A 21391-nucleotide genomic window follows, 5' to 3' on the forward strand; every position below is an offset into this window, starting at 1 on the left:
AGGATTAATCTCTAAGGATAGGGTACAAATGCAGGGATTGAGTGAAGGTTAGATGGAGGTTTGGCTTTGGGCTCCCACAACCATACTCTCCTTGCAGCATCTGGTCACAAGTACCTCCCAAGGAGCCCCTTGTCCTTCTAGAAAGTCCAAGATAAGGACTTCTACCTCAAGACAGGGGACAGAGAGAGAGAGACAAAGATCCTCCAGTCTCCTCTGATGGGACCTTTGTGTTGCCCCTACCCTCCTGAAATGTGTGCATTTCTACAGGGTCTGACATTGCTTTGGGGGTCCATGCCTTCCATGGTAAGCCTCCTTCCTCCAGTAGTAAGGAGCATAAAGGAATAAGGACTCAGTCCCAAGGCCCAGTGTGTCCCATCAGAAAAAAACAAAGTAAGCCAAGATGACATTTCTTTATTGGGAGTTGAGGAGGCCCCTGCCACAGCGGTCCCAGTTGTGTGCACATGGCTGAGCAGAGATATTCTTCCCTTCCAAGAAGAGAAGCAGCAAAGGCTGGCTACTGTTTCACCCCTCACAAGCTAGACATCCCTAGGAAAGCCTCAAAAGCTCATGGGTAGCTGGGTGGGGTTAGCACATCAAGAACTTGGCAAGTCTAGATTGAAAGGGGTACCACAGAGAGAGTGGGAAGGGTGTGGCTACACACCCAGAACCACCTCAAGGACAAAGATGGAGGACTGGAGCAGACTCTGCCCTTCTGGGATAGCGTACACCTTTGGATCAGAGGCTACTGGGGGCAAGGAGGCTCAGGGGGGCACTCTTTGAAGTACTCGTGGCAGTAGAGACAGAGGCTGGCAAGTGAGCGCACGTACTCCCCAAAGTCCACTTCGCAGTCTTTGTTGGTATCCAGAACACTCATGAATTTATTGTAGTCACACTCCCGGAACTCACTCTGTGGAAGGGATGAGAAGGCAGGGTCAGAAAACCAGAATAAGGAGCCAAAGTAGCTTCCCACACCACTTCCCTCCGATGGTTAGGCTGCCCCCATTCCAAACCAAAACGCTCATGGGGCCAACCTCATCCTACCCACCTGATAAGACATCCATTTCAATCCCCCTTCCCAGCCCTGTGTCTCAGCTCATGTGCTGAGCACCTACTCCCCACGATGAGGCATTGTCCTCAGGACAGTAACTGTCATCCTATTTACATTCTATTTTACCAAGGCTCGTGAGGCCATGTCAGCTCACTTCCTTAAATGCCCCCTCCCCACACTTTAGCTTCCGTCTTGCTACCCTATGCTGGTGCTTGGCCCTAGGCCACTCTTTGCAGAGTCCAAGTGGGGAGAGATATGAGGTGCTCACCGGCGTCCAGGTGGGCAGCTCCTTCTGCAACAACTCCTTGAGCTCCGACTGGCAGATCTTGTATTTATCCCCACAGCGCCCTGCATACTCCTGGAAGGTGCACACGATGGCAGCTACTGCCTGCTCCAGGGGCCGGGTCATCCTCACTGTCACAAAACAAGGGTATGACTCACAAGGAGATCCAGGCTCTGACTCTCCTCTTCCTCAGTGTTTCCCAGGAATTAATTCCAAACTTGTCAGTCTCCACCATGCTAAAGTGCCTCTCTCTCTCTCTCTCTCTCTCTCTCACACACACACACACACACACACACACACACACACATCAATTCACCTCCCCGTTGTGCCTGTTGTGATTTTTATAGACAGAAGTTTCAGTTCCCTGACATCACCATAAATTCCTCAGGAGCAGAATATCTACCACCTTCACCCCAACTGGGAGCCTCCCTCTGACTCTGACTCCCTCCCATCCTTTCCCATCACAACACCTGGGAATTCTCAGTCTTTTATTGGGCACCATTCCATGTGATGCTGCCCTTGATCCTAGAAAGCCTCTGCCTTTTGGAGACCCGGAGCCTCATCCTGTAAGAGCTTGCACAGGAAGCCCTGCCCAGGGCTTCTTTGTCCAGATCCTGGTGAGGCTAAAGCCAGAGGCAGTGGTGAGGCCTGACAGGACCCCTCCACCTCACTATGCCTCCTACCCTGAACTCAAAGAAACTGCAATTGATGACCCTCATTCTATTGTGCACTCTGAAGCCCTGGGTGAACTGTTTATCTCTGGGTCTCAGTTGTCTTATCTGCAAAGTGGGATAATCTAGCCTCACAGGCCTAGTCAGAAACATGGACCAGGTGGTGTCTGCAGAGTCCACCAGTTCATAGATCTACTCATCTCTGACCTACTCCATCCTTTAACTATCCTCCCATCCCCCGGGGGACCTCAGAAGGCTTTGAGAAGAGTCCCCCACTGAGATGGAAGGGAAACACTTCCTAGAATTCCTTCCCTCACCCCACATCTATTGTCTCCTTCCATTGCCCATGCAGCCTGGGCAAACCCTGGGCTGGCAGGGAGGCAATGGAGTTGTTTCCATGTGAGTCCCGTGACTCACTCCTGACTCCCTCGGGGGACTGGAGTCCTCCAACACAGGGTATCCAGAGCCAAGACTCTTCCTGGTGAGTTCCCTTTATGGGGAGCAAATAGCTAGCAAGACTGTAGCTGTCAGGGAAGTAGGGGAATGGGGCTGAAGCGGCAAGCATTATGGGGGTCTAATTCTCTGTGATAGCCTGACACTGCAGCAAGGATCCACGTTCCCAGAAGAGGAAAGCACCATGATCCTTGGAGAGGAAAGAAGGGTGATCCCAGGAGCTCAGCTCCTCAGAGCCCTTCTGATTCCTCCCAGCCTGCCTGGCGCCACTTCAGTTGCTATTTCAGAAGCACAGGGCTTGAAGACTCAAAGGAATCCTCTCTTCTCCTGCAGCCCTGGCCTGTCCCAACTCGTCCCCAGGAATGAAGCAAAGAGTCAAGGAGCAAAAGCACGGAGCTCACTCAGGGCTACCCCAGAAGCATAGCTGGCCACTGTCCCCACATCAGTACAAGATCGTGGCTGGGCACACTACCCAAAACAAACTTCCTTACAGCTCCTTAGTGTATGAGGGACCCTCTGAGTCCCCATCACCTGCTGACAGCATCTTTCTGCTCCCATATCCAGACCCTGTCTCCAGGAACAGGCTACCCGTTGAGGGCTTTCTGAGCTGCCCCAACTCCGAGCCCAAGGCAGTTCCCAAGCAACCATACTCACCACTGCTGCTGTTGCTTCAGCTGTAGGAGCCTACCAACTGGGTGTCCCTATTTGTAGCCTCTCGAGAGATGAAGGGAGCAATTATAAGGACCCAAGTAGGTCAACGCTGAGGCTGCCCTCAGGGTCCCATGCCTCCATCCCTCAGTAGCCTCTATTACAGGCCCACCGCCCACCTAGCAACGCACACATCAAAGACCCAGTCAGAGTCTCAGGCACCTCTCCCCTACTCATTCCCCCTCTGCCCTTCCCCAAAGCTGGGAACTGGTAACAGCTTCCTGCTTGCATCTTCCAGCTACACACATCCCTCTCCTGAGCTCTTTATTGTGAAGAGACCAAGAATACAAAATGGGGACACATCTTGGGCTCTCTTAGGATGTACCTCCAGAGAGTATCTGTGCAGAGGAGACCTTGGGAGCATCTGGCTAAGGCTCCTATTTACAGGTGAGGAGTCTGAGGCCATGGAACACCCTCTCTGCCCAGCCTCCAGAGCACTGAGTGTTGGGTGGCCTTTGACTATGAATTGCTTATTTCACTGGAGGAAAGGAGGTATTTTTGAAGCCCAGAGAGAAGGGTGTTCCTCTGAGGCAGCCACCAGCTGTCAAGGCTTGAACTTTCTTGCCTTTCTGCTCCAAGTGATAATGAATGAACTTGGGTCACAGATTCATGAAAGAGCTGGCGTGTCCCCAAGCTCCAGAGCTCACAAGACTCCACTGTTGTGTTCTGTGCTGGGGCGAGTGACTTTCCAGGCAGTCCTGGGGCAGAGTGTTCATTTTGGCTTAAGCATATTACCCCATGGGGTTCCAGGATCAAGTCTCTACTTGTCACCTCTGTGAGCCCTGGGCTTCAGCTTGTGTCTTTTCCCCCAAATCATCAAACCCAAATTTGAGCTTGGGTATGGCCAGAGCCCTCAGGGTGCCCGCCCTGCTCAGCTTCACAGACTTTGCCATCACTTGAGGTTTTCGTTTTTGTTTTTGTTTTTTTAAACAAGTTTTTATTTGTTTGGTTTGTTATTGTTTTAAAGATCTGATTTTATTTTGAAAGATTGTAATTTATTTTCCCTTATGTGTCTGTCTGTAAGTGTCGTCTGTATTAGTGCGGGTACCCATAAAGGCCACAGGCACTGAGTCCCCACAGAGTTGGGGTTACAGATAGTTGTGAGGCCCCTGGTGTGGGTGCTGGGAATCAAATCTGGGTCCTCTGCAAGAACAGAAAGTACTCTTAACCTCTGGGCCATCTCTCCAACCACAGTGGAACTTGTTTTGTTTGTTGAGAGAGAGTCTCTCTACATAGCTATCTCCTGGCTATCCTGGAACTCACTCTGTAGACCAGGATGACCTTAAACTCACAGAGATCTGCCTGCCTCTGCCTCCCAAGTTCTGGGGTGAAAGGTGTGCAGAAAGATGGGCTTAATTCCTTGTTGGTCTTTGATGTTTGAACTTGATCATTTTAATTCTGCCTGGCATTTCTGGCTATTCTTTGTTTTCCCGGGCCATTCTTAGCTGGCATGGGGGAGACCACCACTGACCAGACATGGAAATCCCCTCCTGCTGCTTCTCTGTTCTCTCCCACCCAAAGCTTCTCCGTTCCACAAGAAAGAAACCCAACACCCAGAAGAATACAGGAAGGAGAAGAGAAACCTGGCTTCCTGGCCAGTGACAAAAAACCTCATGCCTGTATGGACCTCACCCTGGGCCCAGTACCCAGCTTTGTCTGGAACACAATCTCCTCTTCGAGGTTGCCAGGCTGTGGATGAGGGGAGTGGGCAATGGAGGCAGAAGGAAGGAAGAGTTGTGATTAACTCTGTTTTATTGGCAAGGAGTTATGAGCAGTCTGAGACACAGGACAGAGAGGGTCACATGGCCGCAGAAGGAGGGGCCAGAGTAGACCAACAATTAATTTGCTTCTAGGTCAATAACTTAATCTCATCTGTGTTAAGCCTCTGCTACCAGCTACCTTAAGCATGTCATCTCTGCTCTTGTGACCTGATTTTCCTCATTGATGGAAATAAAAATAGTAACCATCTCATAAGACTGTTGTGGAGTTTGAGTTAGCACAAGCAAGGCTCATGGAATAAACACTGCTAAAATACAGTGAAGGCTTGGTAAATGTTAACTCTGAGAGGTAACAACTTGCCCAGAATCATATGACTAATGAGTGGCAGGCTTGCTATTCACTCTTTATAAAAGTAATTAGAAGCACTGATACTAGGCATCGGGGGTATAGCATAAACAAAACAGACACAGTCCCTCTCAAGGGAGATGACAATCTAGTGGGAGAAACAGACAATAACAAACGAATGTTTAATAGGCTGGACGAGCCCAGCAGCCTGGCTCCTGAGCCCACTTTCTTATCCAACAGTCCTTCATGTTTCTGGGCACAGCCACAGCCCCTGAGAACACAGCTTCTCTGTCCACCGAGAGAAAGCTGGGAGAGGCCTAGAGGCATGTCTTGGTGGAGACATGGAGTTGGAGAATGCACATGGAAAGAATGCTTAATTGGGCCTTCACTCAGAACTCCACCCCACCTCAGCACCTAACTTCACCATGTCTGCACTTTACCTTGTTAGAGACTTAATTTCCTATCTCGAAGATTCCTACCGAAAGAATCCTAAGTATTGCCATATATGGTGGAACATGTCTTTTATCCCAGCACTTAAAAGGCAGAGGCAAGCAGATCTTGGTGAGTTCAAGTCCAGCCTAGTCTATATAGCAAGTTTCAGGCCAGTAAGAGCTATGTAGTAAGACCTTGTCTCAGAAATTTTTTTTGCAAATACATTTTGTTACTAGTTATTGTGGCAATGTGAGTGCTCTGGACTCTGAGTTCAACTTAATGTGAGTTTCCCTGGATTACTGGGGGGGGAAGGGGGTTAGAACCCATCCTTCCTCACCAGGTCATCTTGCCCACTTTTGCCTCCATAAAGATGATAGCGATGACTCTAAACTCTCTTCCCTTGTATCACCCCTCCCCCAAAAAAGAACAAAGTGTCTAGACTCTTCCTGCCCTATTGAAGTTTCCAGACTCTTCCCTAAATCCTTTTTCTACAGTGGTCCCAGTGCACAGCAGAGGACCCCAGTTCCAAGGCCTGGACTAGAGCTATCTTCGATCTTTCTTGCTCTCTCCTATCCGCATGCTCCATCCCCACCCTTAGGCTGAGCCTAGGACCATGGCTTCTCACCTTGCATAACTAACTCCCTGAGGACAGGAGAGCTGACCGCTGGAAAATGTGCCGTGTCTGGAGACTGAGAAGCTTGGCCTCAAGTGTGCAAAGGGTGAGCACAGATGCTAGCCGATCTGGCCGGACTTCTTACAAGCTAAAGCTCTGACTCTCCTCACTATCACCACCATCGCCTACGATCCCTGGAAAACACATCACCCTTCTAAAGGACAGCATCTGCTCTTGCACCTCAGGGGGGAAAATAAGATAGGGTGTCCCAAGGATCTGGACACACTATTTACTTCTGGCAAAAGTCCTGAGCCCTAATGTCCAGAGTAACCACCCATATCCAATAGCCCCATGAGGCTAAATTAATTGACTGAAACAATAGACATCCTTTCTGATCTTCTGAGCCATGTATGGAGAACATTTGGAAAGGGATATCTGATTACTGGGGCCAGTGAGGAAGCTAGAGTCAGAACTGAAGCTACAGAATTGGAACTGGGAGGTGAAGACAGAATCTAAACCAAGAGCCTGCAGAGGTTAGACCTATCACTTGCTTTGACAACCAAGCTGTGTCCATTGCACAGATGAAAAAAGTGGGTTGGTGGAGAGATGAAGTGACCCACATGGGAGCTGTAGGGTACCAGATCACTCCATCTTCTCAGAACCCATGACTGAGTGTCGTGTGGGTTATGAGAACCAAACTCAGTTCCTCTGCACACACAGTACATGCTCTTAAATGTGGCGCCATTTAATTCTAGCTTTGCTGGCTCCTAGTTGACTTTGAACATCAGTAGCTATGGAGGTGATGAGCTGGGCAGGTCTTGTGCTCATGCAACTGACATCTCTGATGTTTGGTTTAAAATGATAGAAGCCACATAGGGTACTTTTCAAGGTCTTACTTGAAAGCCACTTTACTGACCTTCTGGCCCACAAGAGTCTCTAATGGATAGCTAAAACACGATGAGATTGAGCTTGGCACTGCTTACCTGTCCTCTTAGAACAAGGAAAGCTGAACCAGGGTGATTGCTGAACATTTGAGCACAACCTAGGTTTCATAGCACAACCTTGGGATCTAGCAATAACTACAAGTAAAAAACGCTAGGGATTTCCACCATTTGTGCTTGTCTCCTTTGCTACCTTAACCTTTGGGTCAGTTTCTGCTGAACTCTGCACAGAGGCACATTAGTCATTTAATAAATGTTTGTCTGGGGCTTCTGATACGAGACCAGCTTACCCTAACCTCTGTCCTCACCCTTCAAGGCTAAAGCCACCAAGATAAGAGTAACTCAGCTAGTTTCAAAATTCACAGTCACATCACCACCTTGTGACCACACTCATACCAACCACGTTTCTCGGTGTCCTCTTCCAGATCACAGAAAAAAGGCACAGTCCATCCCTAGCCCGGGGTGGAGCCATACAATAAAACGCTGATATGACAGGAGGTGAGGTCACCGTGTTTCTCATCCCAGCAGCAATTCCAGGAGACTAGGGGAGATCTGGCCACAGATCCTTGACAAGCAGAGTGATGTCCAGACCCTCCTCTGCCTCAGCACAGAGAATAGGGAAGCTCCTTAGTCAGGATTCAACAGTCTGGTGACAGTCTGACAGATACCAAAAGGAATGAATAGCCTCTTTAGAACATCTCCAAGTGGGGGAAACCTCAGAGACAGCAAGGTAAGTCTGGTCCCGCTAGCCCAACTGATTGTCCAAATACAAAACTGAGAAGCCCTGCACCTATGGCACACCAAAAGAAATCAGAGGTCACAGAGCCAACCACCTGCATGGGGGTCTCATCTCCCTGTGATTCAGGATGATGGGACAGGTACCTCTGAACCCTGTTCAGCCAGGTCCCCTCCAGGTCACACAAAGACGGTTTCTGGAGATGGTTTCAGAAAGATGAACAAGGCCCAGACCACCATCCCAGTGTCCCAAGGGATGGGGAGTTTTCTTATAGATGTGGGTCATGCTCTGACACTATTCCTTATTTTATGAATCCCAGCCTCTGTTTCCTCATCTGCAAAGGGCAGGATCACTGAAGATTAAATGGCCGGTGCTTTAGTATCTCAAGCACCTGGTCAGAAGCAGGGATCACAAATGGCTAAAGCTGCCTCTCTCAGCTTTCCCATCTGTAAAAAGGTTAATGACAGCCCCTTTGGGGTTACCATGAAGCTAAAATGACAGTGTGCTCATCAAGAGCTTTGAAAACTTCCCCGAGAATGTTAATTACTGGCATCATGATTTCCTGACCTATACTTACCAGGTCCCTCTCCAACAGAGTGTTAAGAAGGTGGGCTTCTCTCTTTTTATTACCATGAATAGAAACTATTTGTCCCAGAGGCCTGCCTGGTCTTATCTCCCAGCCCTATATGAATGAAGGCAGATGCACCCAGAGCAAGTGACTGTCACATGGCCTCTCAGTGGCTCCTTCCTCCTCTGCAGAGCTCTGCCTGATGTGCTCTACAAATGAGCCATACACACATCGGAGTTTCCTAGGAGGAAGGGTCCCCACACAGCTTGGGCTTCTCAGAGCATGGCCCCTAGCTTCTGACATGCCTTAGAGAGAGCAGTACAAGAGGCTAAACTGGGAGCTGAAACATTCTTAAGATGTAGTTCAGAATTCCCAGGGCATCATTTCTGCTCTATTTTACTGATCTCACCAATCATTAAGGTTGGCTCAGAATCAGGAGGAACTCACATAAAAGAGTTGTCTTCTAATCTCCACAAGCACACCTTAGCATATGCTCACGCTCAAGCATGCTTGTGGGCAAACACACACACACACTCATGCTCTTCGAGTTGTGTCCAGGCCCCATCTGAAATCCAGCATCCTTTTATTGTTTTGTTCTTTAAACCTACAGCACACCATCCACTACACTATGTTCATTGATTCCTGATCACACATGACTGCTATACTCAGTGACCATGCTCTAGTTAGAAGGCAAAGTAAAGATGAGACGTGAAAAGCTTTTTCCTCAAGAGCCTTTGTCTTATTGATATGGCAGTAGTGACCTCTCTATGCAGGGTTTTACCTGTATCTTTGAGAGCTTAGCTATGTAATATGGCTACTTTAGCTGGGTATGTTAACAACTTGGGGGAAAAAAGGTTGGTGGGTTTTTTTAAGTAAAAGAATAAATGAGGATGATGATGAAGAAGAAGAAGAAGAAGAAGAAGAAGAAGAAGAAGAAGAAGAAGAAGAAGAAGAAGAAAGTCAGTGCTTTTCTGAATTTTTTTTTCTTCCCAAGAAAGCTCTGATGTGTGTGAGGGTCATTTGTAGAGTACATCAGACAGAGCTCTGCAGAGGAGGAAGGAGCTACTGAGAGGCTACATGACAGCCACTTGCTCTTAGGTGGTGCTCTGTCTTCATTGCAGGTATAGGGCTGACAGACAAGGCCAAGGCAGGCACTCCAGGACAAAGGGTCTCTTTTCATGGTGATAAAAGAGAGAAGCCCACATTCTTGACACCCTGTTGGAGGGAGATCAGTAAACTAAATGTCTTAGCTAGGATTTCTATTGCTGCGATGGAACACCATGACCGAAAAGCAAGTTGAGGAGGGAAGGGTTTATTGGGCTTACACTTCCATATCATAGTCCATCACTGAAGAAAACTAGAACAGGAACTCAAACAGGACAGGATCCTGGAGGCAGGAGTTGATGAAGAAGTCATGGAGGGGAGCTGCTTACTGGCTCATTTCACATAGCCTGCTCAGCCAGCTTCTTATAAAACCTAGGACCACCAGCCCAGAAGTGGCCCCACTCACATGAGCTGGGCCCTCCCCCATCAATCACTAATTAAGAAAATGCCCTGCAGGCCTGCCCACAGCCTGATCTTATGGAGATGTTTTCTCAATCAAGGCTCCTTCCTCTCCGATGACTGCAGTTTGTATCAAGTTGACATAAATCTAGCCAGCACACTGACAGTTCTGAGCTCCAGGCAAACAACCAGCACCCTTGAGTAACTGTAGCCTCAATTTCCATCTACAACTGCCTGAGACACCCCAAGTACCCACAGAACCATGAGAGATAAAAATGTATGTTTCCAGCCACCATATTTTGGAGTGGTTCATTATACAGCAACAGACAGCTAGTAGGGTATCTATAAGTCACTGAACCAAACTTGAACTGTCCACCAAGAAGTCTAACCACATGGACATTCAAATGTTAATTTAGTTAAGGTACTGCAGGTCAATTCTCGATTAACTTCTGAATGCTATGTAAGTGGTAGAAAAGCCAGTAGCTATAAAGATCAATCAAGAATAATAACTTAAAAGATGAAATTGGATGGAGGTAAGAGTGAAATATAGGGCTTAGAATCTATAGGATGGAAAGCTGGTGGCCCTTGTCACGGTACAGCAAGCCATGTGTTCAAACTGTCACCTGATATACTTTAGAATGCAGAATATGTGGCAACTTAAGTGACAGTCTTAGGAAAAAACGGTAGAAACCATAAGGATTTTTGGTTTGAGCCTGGCTCCTAAGGGTTTTATCAGAGATCAAGAAGGAGGGAGTAAACTCAAAACTGAGCTAGCCCACTTGAAAGCAGATAGGAAAAAAGGTTTTCTAAAAACAAGCACAGTTGCCTAGAGCCTGTGATCTGCGAATGAATCCTAAGGAAACTGCAGAGCAGGTGAGGGCAACAACTCCTTCCCCACCCCTACCCCCACCCTCACCCCCTCCCCACCCCCACACTCCCACCCCACCCCCATCCCAAGGGGCTCTCAGGATCGCTGGCCCTTTATATCCTTCAGTGTCAGGGTTTGTGCTATGTTCTGGGATTGTATCCTCCCTTCTGTGAAGTTAGAATTAGTGGAGGGGGTAGATAAAATTATTGTAGTTGTAGGTAGGTTTTATCTTTTTGTGTGTGCTGCCCCTGCCCCTGCCCCTGCCCCTGCCCCTGCCCCTGCCCCTGCCCCTGCCCCTGCCCCTGCCCCTGCCCCTGCCCCTGCCCCTGCCCCTGCCCCTGCCCCTGCCCCTGCCCCTGCCCCTGCCCCTGCCTCCTGAGTACTGGGATAAAGGTTGCACCACCATGCCACCAACCTTCCTTTGTCTTGTCTTGTCTTGTTTTTGTTTTGTTTTGTTTTGTTTTGTTTTGCTTTGCTTTGCTTTGCTTTGCTTTGTTTTGTTTTGTTTTGAGTCAGGGTATCTCTGTGTAACAGCCCTGGCTATTCTAGAGTTTGCTTTATATACCACACTGGCCTGGAACTCACAGAGATCAACCTGTTTCTGCACTGCCACACCCAGCTCCCAATCTTCCTTTTTAAAATACCTTTCTTAACCAAATAAAATGTTACCAGCCTACCTCAATTCCCAAAATTTCAGTCGTGTGAAATCCCAAAGAGTAGAATCTTTGAGGCCAAGTGGTAGTGGTGCACGCCTTTAATCCCAGCACTTGGGAGGCAGAGGCAGGCAGATTTCTGAGTTCAAGGCCAGCTTGGTCTACAGAGTAATTTCCAGGACAGCCAGGGCTACACAGAGAAACCCTGCCTCCAAAAGCCTAAAAAAAAAAAAAAGAATAGAACTTTTGGCCTCAGAAAGTTGGGGTACAGTACGGAAGGTGTTAGAAACCAAGATATCCTCTGTTCCCAGGCCTTTAACTGACCCAGTCAAGGCACAAGGCATCACTGAGCCATTATAATACTCTCCACCAGCAAACTAACAAACGTTTATTTAATACAAACTTAAAAAGATAGAGAGTTGTTTCAACCAAGAGATCCACGGCAGGGAGTGGAGCGCTGGGGACCCCTCAAGGAAATTATTAAATGAGATAGCAGAGTCCACCAGAACCAGGGCATACATCCGGAAGTCCACCTGCTGGTCACTGTCCTTATCGAGGTTGTCCATTACCTTCTTCACCTTCTCATCATCTACGTTATCCTGAAGGTGACAGGGACAGGAGTCATCATGGAGCAGGGCACTGCCCAACCCACCTCCAACACCTTCCCTGACATCAGTGTGCAGCTTTCATTCCCAAGATGGGCAGCCAGGTTCACAGTGGGCAGGAAACCCTTGTGAGGTACCAAGAAGGTCAGTAAAGAAGGACAGATAGACTTATGATGTAAGTGTCTCCAGTAGGCCTACTGTGTGTGGGGGGGAGGGGGGGTGTTCCTGGGTATTCCTCAGAGTATGAAGAAACTAATCTTTGCTAGGCCCCAGCTTCATCTTGATAATGAGAAAGTCAGAGCTTCACTGCCCTCCCCACCCCCCATCAGTAGGATGAATTCAAACAAGACAAACCTTTCCATACCAGCCAAAACAATGAAAAAGAATTAACCCAAAATGAAGAAAAGGGGGGGAGGCAAGACCTGCCTCCTACATTAAGTTCTGAGACCTAGCTCTACGGTTACCCATTAGTCTGTACGGGGCAGGAGACAAATTGAGAGGTCACAGCGCTTCTCTGGCAAATGCCCCAGGGTGTATGTCTTGGCTAGAATCCACTCTCTATATATACATTCTTGGTTTGACATATAAATGTGTAAAATAAAAGGAGAAATTAATGCCCACTAATAATGTCCTTGTGTGACCCATGGCCAGCTGCTACCTTTCTCTGAGTTTGGGACCATTCAACTAGCCAATTACAGGATTAGACAGACTCTGGAGCCCCCAATAGCAGTGTGCTCAAGAATGCTGAAGGGAACAGCCATCAATAGCCCTTTCACATATAGACCTAATGGGCACCCCGGGGACTGTGAAGTGAGAGCTGATGGGAAATCCTCAGTCCCACCCTGGCACTGGCACCAGCAGGCACCTTGGAAATGAAAGCAGGAACAGACTTGCCCTATCCCAGGCTCCCCTCCTGGCCTGCCTCACTACCCCCACATAGCTCAGCAGCTCCTTACGCAAAAGCTCCTTTATCTCCCCTTTGTTGTGTTTGAGCCTCTCATCCTCTTGACTGGTGTACTTGTGGAAGGTATAGACCATCACATCCACAACCTATTGCAGGTCACTAGACGCCTTAAGTCCAGTCTCCAAGGCCAAGCCCCTCCAGGAATGACAAGTCACTGCCTGCCTGCATTCTGCCCTAGAAGTATGGCTGTCTAAGGACGAGGGTCCACACTTCCACTTTACGCTGTAATCAGACGTTAAACTTTCCTGTGCTGTGAGAGTCACCTAGAGCAGAACCTTGTGTCCTGAAGACATATCTCGAAGGTAGATCTTCCAGCCTGAGTGTCTAATGGGAGATGAGGAGAGGGATGAGAAGGGGAGGGGTTGCAGGCTATCTAGAGTCTCAGTTGGATTCCTATCTGTGCCAGGAATGCAGAGCACACATGTGTCCATGGGCTCCCAGAATCACCTGGCAATAATTGTCAGAACAGCCCAGGAGTATAAGACTCCATGACGGGATCAAACCGTTCACAAACTCTAGGTCAGAGTCTCTGCCATCTTAAGCTCCCTTAAGCAAGAGTGCTTCCTTCTTCATACCAGGGACGCTCATAGAGTGACAGGTGTGCCTCCTACCAGGCTGAGCTTTAGCCTTGTGCACAGTGCTGGTTCTTCGTAGTCAGGGCATAGGCAGGATGTAAGTGACTCAACATCCTCTCCAACAGGAAGGATTTGGCTGAAGTTAGAACTGAAGAAATTAAATGGCCAGTGTCTTGTGGTCAGGCTAGAAGCTGAAGAGATACGGTCAGAAGTCAGGGGTCACCTCTTCCAAATTCCTCTAAGAATATTGAGTGGGTTCCAGAGTAAGGCCAGAGGAGCCAGTGTTGGAGGCAGGAAAGCCTCCAGCCTGCGCTGCCAGCCCTGCTCTGTTAGTCCCACCCTCATCTACTTAGAAAAGCACAGGAAGTAGCCTTGGGCATGGCTCTGCCACTACAGACAGAACTAGGGACCCAGGCAGGGCTAAGCACTGAGAGCCTGTCTCTCTGCCTTCTTAGTCCTAAAAGAATCCGAGACTTTGCAAAAGCAAAAGCAACTCAGTATTGATTGTGACATGTCACTGTACAATCTAGTGTGACCTTGACCTCATGACTTTACTGCCTCAGTCTCCTGAGAGTGGGATTACCAACCAGCTCCATTGTATCTGCCTCAAATTGGGGATTCTTATAGTTTTTAATATTTTTTTATATTTTTTAAGATTTGTTTATTTATTATCTGTAAGTACACTGTGTGCCTGTCTTCAGACACTCCAGAAGAAGGCATCAGGTCTCATTACAGGTGGTTGTGAGCCACCATGTAGTTACTGGGATTTGAACTCAGGACTTTCAGAAGGGCAGTCAGTGCTCTTAACCGCTGAGCCATCTCTCCAGTCCCGGGGATTCTTATAAAAACACCGCTCACATATCCATGACCTATTCCTAGACCTAACCACCACCACCCCCCAAAAAAAGTTCCCTAAATAGTCATATCTAGACTGAGAGACGACACAGAGAGAGACCGGAGAACAGGCAACAGAGTAAGCCCCTAAGCCCTCAAAGGAGAATGTGGGAAAGACCCTTCCACCTGAATCTTCACTGAGAGGATCCCTTCAAATGAGAGATCCCACCAGCAAGTCAAAGAAGATCTACAAGGACCAGGATCAAGATGGAACGAAGATAGAAACCCAAGTCCTCTACAGGACTGAGGTACTCACCAGATCAGGTAGCAGAAAGACCTAGGAGGAATTAAAATGGTCAAGACACCCAGGGTAGAGATTTATATGCCAGCCCAACTGACCTCCAATTTGTCATTTTGGAGAAACAGAACTTGTCCTAACCTGTTCTTGGCAAAATCTGGCCTCCTTCCACCCCATATATTCCCTCCCAGGTAGCACTGGTCTCAGCACCAGCTGGAGGAACCTCCAGGCCCAACCAAGAACATACCTGAGCTCATCTAGGCCCCAGCAAGAAAACAGAGGTGTGGTGGGAATGGGGAGTGTACTGGCTAGTTGTGTGTGTCAACTTAACACAAACTGGAGTTATCACAGAGAAAGGAGACTCCCTTGAGGAAATGCCTCTATGAGATCTAGCTGTAAGGCATTTTCTCAATTGGTGATCAAGGTACAAGTTGCCCATTGTGAGTGGTGCCATCACTAGGCTGATAGTTCTAGGTTCTATTAGAAAGCAAGCTGAGCAAGCCAGGGGAAGCAAGAGAGTAAGCAGCACTCCTCCATGGCCTCTGCATCAGCTCCTGCCTCCAAGTTCCTGCCCTGTGAGTTCCTATCCTGACTTCCTTTGGTGATAAACAGCGATGTGGAAGTGTAAGCCTTTTTGTGCAGGAGTACAAACCCTGGCTAAGATAGGGAGCCTGGTCAGGGATGAGAGGAGACAGCTCCTATTCTGGAGCCTAGACACTCATTCCAAGCCTGGTTTTCATGTTATGCCTGTGAGTCACAGTTCCTTCCAGTGTCAGAGAATGCAGTGACACAGAGTGGGTGGGAACTTCACAGCCTGTGCTCACTCGTGTGTGTGTGTGTGTGTGTGTGTGTGTGTGTGTGTGTGCGTGCATGTGTGTGGAAAGAGAGAAAAGTAGTCCTGGCCACCCTTAGAAAACTGGCCTCCAAAAATACAGCTGGGGGCATCCAGAAGAGGATGCCAGGAAGTCAAAGAAATCTTTTCTCATTGTTTTGTTTTGTTGTAAATGCCTGGCACCAGAACACCTCTTAAAGAGGTATTGAGGTGACTGGATCTGGTTAAAACTGTTTCAAAAGGAGCAATGGAGGTTGCTCTGCATCAGACACAGCTTCAGTGAGCAAGAGTCTGTGCAGAATGCAAGAGAGCACCAAAGAGGAGGAAAGGGAAACATGAGCTTCCTCTTCTTCGTTTTCCATAGAAGTGAGTGGCTAGGAAAGACTGCCCTGCCCAGAGCTGAAAACAGGGGCCTGGACCCAGCCATGCCCTCCCTCAGGCCCTCACCGGTCCCCAGAGTATCTTCTCCATGGAGAAAAACAAACACTGTGTCCTTTAGCTGGGCCCAAGGGAGGGGTCTTCAAGGAGGAGCTGACTTTAAGACTTCAGACTCAGTACTGCCCCCTTCTGCTCCTTACCCCATCCCCAGTTGGGCACCGCCCTTCCTGTGGACCCAGCTCTCTTCCCCCTCCAGACACCAAGCAGCTTCTCTCAGCTCCCCCAGGGCGGGGTGACTCACCCGTGGTTCCAAGCCCAGATACCCAGGTGGTGAGTCAGCGGCACACCCTGCTCCCCGGGGCCAGAGCAGCAGCCGGAAACCCCAACCCACAAGCACCAGAGTGCAGCCCCCTCACCTGGCAGCACCTAGGGAGACGCTGGTGTTAACGCTGCTGAAATCTGAAAGGTAGCAGAATCAGACTCCCAGGCCTTTGCCTAGGGCTCACATGGCAACCAGCCTGCACAGCACAGTTAAAGTGGGTCTTGGGCCCTCCAGTGTCCTCTTCTAAACCTTTTCAAAGCCACTCGGTGTCCCTCTCCTCCCCGGGGGCTGTGAGCTCCTCACCAACCTACTTTAGGTAGAACTCAACAGAAACTCTCTGATGCTCACAGTGACTACCTCCACCTCATTCAGCATCAGCAGGTTCCTCTCAGAAACTACGTGTGTCTCTTCATAAGGTGCACAGTAAAATACTCCATACTCTAATACCCACTGATTTCCAACCTCCCTCCCATCTCCCACCGTCGGAACACGGGTACAAGCACGCGGTGCAACCAAGGCCCTTGGCTTCACGGATCATCCTGGTGAGAACGTGCCCACACCCCCACATGGCGTCTCCTTCTGCTGAGATCCCATCTATGCTTTGAAGGCCACATAAAAGGCCTTCTCTAACCCAGCTAGAGTCAGTTTCTACCTGCCCTGGCACATACGAAGCACTCCTCGTGCCCTCCCTTCTGTCTTAACGTCTTCCTATTTAGGCAGATTCACTGCCTACTTGCTTTCTCTTGCCCTCACTGCCTCACGGTGAGCTCACCGATGAATACTGAGTCTTGTTCATTTCTGCATGAGCACAGGACCTCACCCACGCCAGGTGCCTACCAGCGTCTATGACTGCTGACTGGCAGCAGGGGTCACTGGAATCAGTGGGTAGGTAGGAGCCAGGGGGTCCCTTTTCTCGCTGCCTGAGAGCACACCACTAATAAATAAGTAAATAATAACTTCTCTTCTGAGTCCCAGGAGTGGCAATGAGACGGACTTGGAAAACAAAGCCTTGGAGAACTACAAAACCCTGAGGAGCGACCACAGGAAACTTCCTGCTACAGGGACCCAGAAAAGGAGCAAAGTTCCCAGAGGGCAAGAATGGAGACTAGAGGCTGACATTCCATCCACCCACTCCCAAACTCTGAATGCCACAAGTTTTACTGCAGTTGTTGGCTCGGTTTTGCCTATCCGGCTTCTGCCCCCTGGTGGCTGAGATGTATCATTGCAATTTAGTTCTTCGCTCTCCCTCCTGTCCACCAGCTAGCTGTTCCCAAGCCCCAGCCATGATTCACCAAGGAGGAGGCAGTGGTGACTCATCTCCAAAGAGCCTTCCCACACCCACACCTGCTTCACACAGAAGGGGTTTCCTGGACGAGTCCCTGCTGAGAAGCCTAGGTGGACTGAACGGGAAGCCAAATACTGGGAACCCATTTCAACGCCTAGTCTAGGATAGGGGAAACAGGAGGTGAGTGTCAGAAATGAGAGCCTGATGACTGCCCAGATCGGCTCACTGGCCCCTTTTCAGGGGTGGGACAGAGGAAAGAGGAATGGTCTCACTATCAGCACCCCAGGTGTAAGTCCGTGTGCTGTCGCTGACTCACCCTGCAATGTCGAGTAAGTAGCACCACACCTCAGAGCCTACACCTTTTTGCCACAAGGATCATTTTTAGTATCCCCCTGTACCCTAAAATAAGTTTTAAAGTTATTTTTCTTTTCTTTTCTTTTTCTTCTATATATATTTTTTCCAGCCCCGCTCGCTCCAGCCATATTCATTTCATATATATGAGTACAGTGTCACTGTCTTCAGACAGAGCAGAAGACGGCATCGGATACCCATTACAGATGGTTGTGAGCCACCATATGGTTGCTGGGAATTGAACTCAGGACCTCTGGGAGAGCAGTCGGTGCTCTTAACCGCTGAGCCATCTGTCCAGCCCCATGAAGTTCTTTTTCTTATCAAGTTGCATTAAGCCATTCATGATCTGTTCTATAAATCCTACCCATGACTCTTCGGATGGTAGCATGGTCAGCATAAGAACCCATGCCTTGCATTCTTGATTGCTATTCCCAAGAGGTGTGTGTATTTCTGTAGCTGGGGACTACTGTGTGCCAAGTGCTTCCCATAGTTTATCCCACCTAGCTCATAAGACAACCCCCGGAAGGTGGAAAAACTCACCCTACTTGATAGAAAAGAAAGTTAGGGCTCACGGAAATGTTCCCACCCAACGAATAAGAGAGGGGAGAAGATTTAAAGATGACCTATTTAGTGGCGTTAATCTCCTGCACGCTCCAACCGCCAGTGACCCCGGGAGTCCTCAAGGGTAGTTACTGCTGAGACCAACCTCCACCTGCCCAGCAAATTAGCCTCAGGTCTCAGCCACACTGGGGTCCAGAATCCTGTCTTCTCAGCATCGCCACTTCTGGCACCTTCTCCTGTGGCCTATAAATGTACTGTGGCCTGGACTTGAAATAAACTCAAAAGAAGCCTTTGTCAGCTCCCCCCCACACACACACACTCCCACTCCCACCTTCCAGTAAAGACTAGGTCTTATTCACTTCTTCATGAGCACAGGATCTCACCCACGCCAGGTGCCTACCAGTGTGCTCATGGCTGCTGAGTGACAGCACGAGTCACTGGGGGTAGGAGCCAGAGGGTCAGGGATCCCTCTCTTATCTCGATGCCTGAAAGCACACCACTGGTCACACTAGCAAATAATAACGTCTCTTCTGAGCCCCAGGAGTAACAATGAGGGCTTGGAGGACAGGCATGGAAAACAGAGCCTGCAAACCCCTGAGGAGTGAATACAGGAAACAGCTCGCCACTGGGACCCAGAAAAGGAGCTGAGCAAAGTCCCCAGAGGGCCATGATGGAGACTGAAGACAGACTGATGGATGAACCAGGCTTCCCCTATGCCACAAAGAACACTACCATTCCACCCAATGGTCCAAACCAGACACTTGGCTTCTGCCCAGCCTCCTGCTTCCTGCCCGCTAACCAGATGTCTGGTCCGTCTGCTTATTGTCTCTAAACAGGTCTGGACCCTGTCCACGCTGCTTTCGGCCTCTTCAAAATCATCTGGCCCTGCTGCAGGCACACCCAGATGCTCCTCCCACCCCTGCTCCTGTGCCTCACTCTAAACCCTCCTCGGCTCTGCCACCAGGGTACCTATTTAAAACCTCAGATCTCTCCAGATTAAAGGACATGGTGAATTAGAAGGTCGAGGGACGGCATACTATCCTAGGCACTTCTGCCCATGCCCTGCACTCCCATGCAAAGCCCTTCCTCGGTGGAGCTATCCACCAGCCTCTTGCTTTATTCTATTTTTGGAAATTTTGTTTATTTATTTACTGTTTTAGTTCATGTGTATGAGTGTTTATCTGAGCGTATGTCTGTGTGCCATATACATACAGTGCCCAAGGCAACCAGAAAATGCTGTCAGATCTCCAGGGACTAGAGTTACAAATTGTTTTAAGCCATTGAACCTGGGTCCTCTAGAAGAGCAGCCAGGTGCTCTTAATCACTAAGACATCACTCCAGCCTCAGCCCCTGCCTCTTAATCACCCTTTCTGCTCAGCTCAAAGGTCATTTCCTCTGAGTATTGTTCTGTCTATTTTCCAGGTCTCCTGCAAATCTGAGCACACTTACGCATGCAGTTAGCTGCTTCTCAGTGCCCTTCTGAAGCCTCTTACCCACAGCTCTATAACAACATTTTATTAATGTTATAATGAATAGATAGATAATGATATAGATAGATATAAATCACTAGAAATATTCACAAAATCCTCCATCCCTTAGTGTATAGCACAAAGCAAGTGTTCGGTGGATGGTGAATGGAGGCTCAGGTGCTGTCCCTCACAGCCAATATCTTTTTTTCTCCCTGAAATACCCTATCTCCAGATACACTCAATCCTCTACCCCAGGTCTGAACCTTCTGAAAACTGACTCCTTACCGTTCTAGGGAATTAGGTCTCTTCAGTGCTATGGGAAACTCCCTTCTTGCTGTGGAATAGGAGCAGTTTAATACCCACCTCTTCAGAGCTCTTCAGAGGGAGCCCCCTCTCTATCTCTCTGAGAAGACTGTGTTCTCTCCGTCCTCTCTTCACCCCTGACGCTGCTCCTTCCTGTTCTTCTGTGTTCTCTCCACCACCCCCATGAGGCCTGTTGTTGGGCAGCCCCCATGAGGCCTGTTGTTGGGCAGCTCCCATCTATGAGGAGGTATAAGATGTCATACCTCATGCTGTGTGATTTTTTTTCCCTTGGGGAGACATGAGTGAAGTGGTGAGTTTGTTAAGGTTACTCACTGGAACATGGATAGTCAAAGGCATTACCAAAAAGTCCACCCCCACATGGGTGACAACTTGTGAAACTGCATCCTTGGCACCCCTTGCTCTGCTTGCAGGCAGCTCAGCAAATCAACAGGTCTCCTCTCCCCACAAATCTTTTCCGATTCTACAGCTCAGGGAGGCACCTTGTGAATCTTGTTTTAGGAGCTTCCTGAGACATGAAAGTCTTGTGTACTGCTTTGGGGGGATGTTTCAATGCCAAGGATACAGCTACACAGCTGTCCACGATGAAGACATCAAGAGCTTGGGGCTGGGAAGGTAGTTCAGTAGTTGAGAGCACTGGCACTCTTCCATAAGACCCAGGATCCAGGATCCAGAACCCACATAATTTTCCAGGGGATCCACTGCCCTCTTCTGGTCTCCTTGAGCACTGCATGCACAGAATGCAGAGCCATACCTACAGGCAAAACACGCATACACATAATATATAGACCCTATTGGCCATAAAATATATAGATCCATAAAATAATAGAAAGATCCTATTGGCCTGCACTAGTTATTTTTCCCATCACTGTTATGAAAATACCTAAGAAAAATTTAAAAGAAGAAGAATTTATTTTTGGCTACTGATTCAAGATAGAATAGTCCATTATGATGGGGAAAGCCATAGAAGCAAGAGCAACTCCGTGAAGATAGAAGGACCATTGGACACTGCTTACATCATGTCCTCAGCCAGGAAGCAAAGAGATCCAACAGGA

At 48.7% G+C, this 21391-nt stretch overlaps 2 protein-coding genes across 2 annotated transcripts; both read right to left on the minus strand.

Moving 5' to 3' along the window:
• Positions 1-434: 434 nt before the first annotated feature.
• Positions 435-16476, minus strand: S100a3 (S100 calcium binding protein A3). The gene is made up of 4 exons (XM_085835333.1): positions 16444-16476; positions 14836-14856; positions 1317-1462; positions 435-907 (listed from the first exon to the last, which is right to left on the minus strand). The coding sequence occupies exons 3-4, from the start codon at positions 1455-1457 to the stop codon at positions 743-745; spliced, it is 306 nt and encodes a 101-aa protein (XP_085691459.1). The 5' UTR covers positions 1458-1462; positions 14836-14856; positions 16444-16476; the 3' UTR covers positions 435-742.
• Positions 11934-13184, minus strand: S100a2 (S100 calcium binding protein A2). The gene is made up of 2 exons (XM_021158899.1): positions 13077-13184; positions 11934-12140 (listed from the first exon to the last, which is right to left on the minus strand). The coding sequence occupies exons 1-2, from the start codon at positions 13182-13184 to the stop codon at positions 11934-11936; spliced, it is 315 nt and encodes a 104-aa protein (XP_021014558.1).
• Positions 16477-21391: the final 4915 nt, after the last annotated feature.

This window comes from Mus caroli, unplaced genomic scaffold (genome assembly GCF_978045245.1).
Source record: "Mus caroli unplaced genomic scaffold, Mus_caroli_1 scaffold_3, whole genome shotgun sequence".
In the NCBI taxonomy this organism is placed as follows: domain Eukaryota; kingdom Metazoa; phylum Chordata; class Mammalia; order Rodentia; family Muridae; genus Mus; species Mus caroli.

Excerpts from the sequence above, each read along its gene's own strand:
- S100a3 (XM_085835333.1), bottom strand. The coding sequence starts at position 1,457 with ATGACCCGGCCCCTGGAGCAGGCAGTAGCTGCCATCGTGTGCACCTTC. Across the intron at positions 908-1,316 it reads AGCTGCCCACCTGGACGCCG|AGTGAGTTCCGGGAGTGTGA; the intron begins GTGAGCACCTCA and ends TCCCTTCCACAG.
- S100a2 (XM_021158899.1), bottom strand. The coding sequence starts at position 13,184 with ATGGTCTATACCTTCCACAAGTACACCAGTCAAGAGGATGAGAGGCTC. Across the intron at positions 12,141-13,076 it reads AGCTGCTGAGCTATGTGGGG|GATAACGTAGATGATGAGAA; the intron begins GTAGTGAGGCAG and ends TGTCACCTTCAG.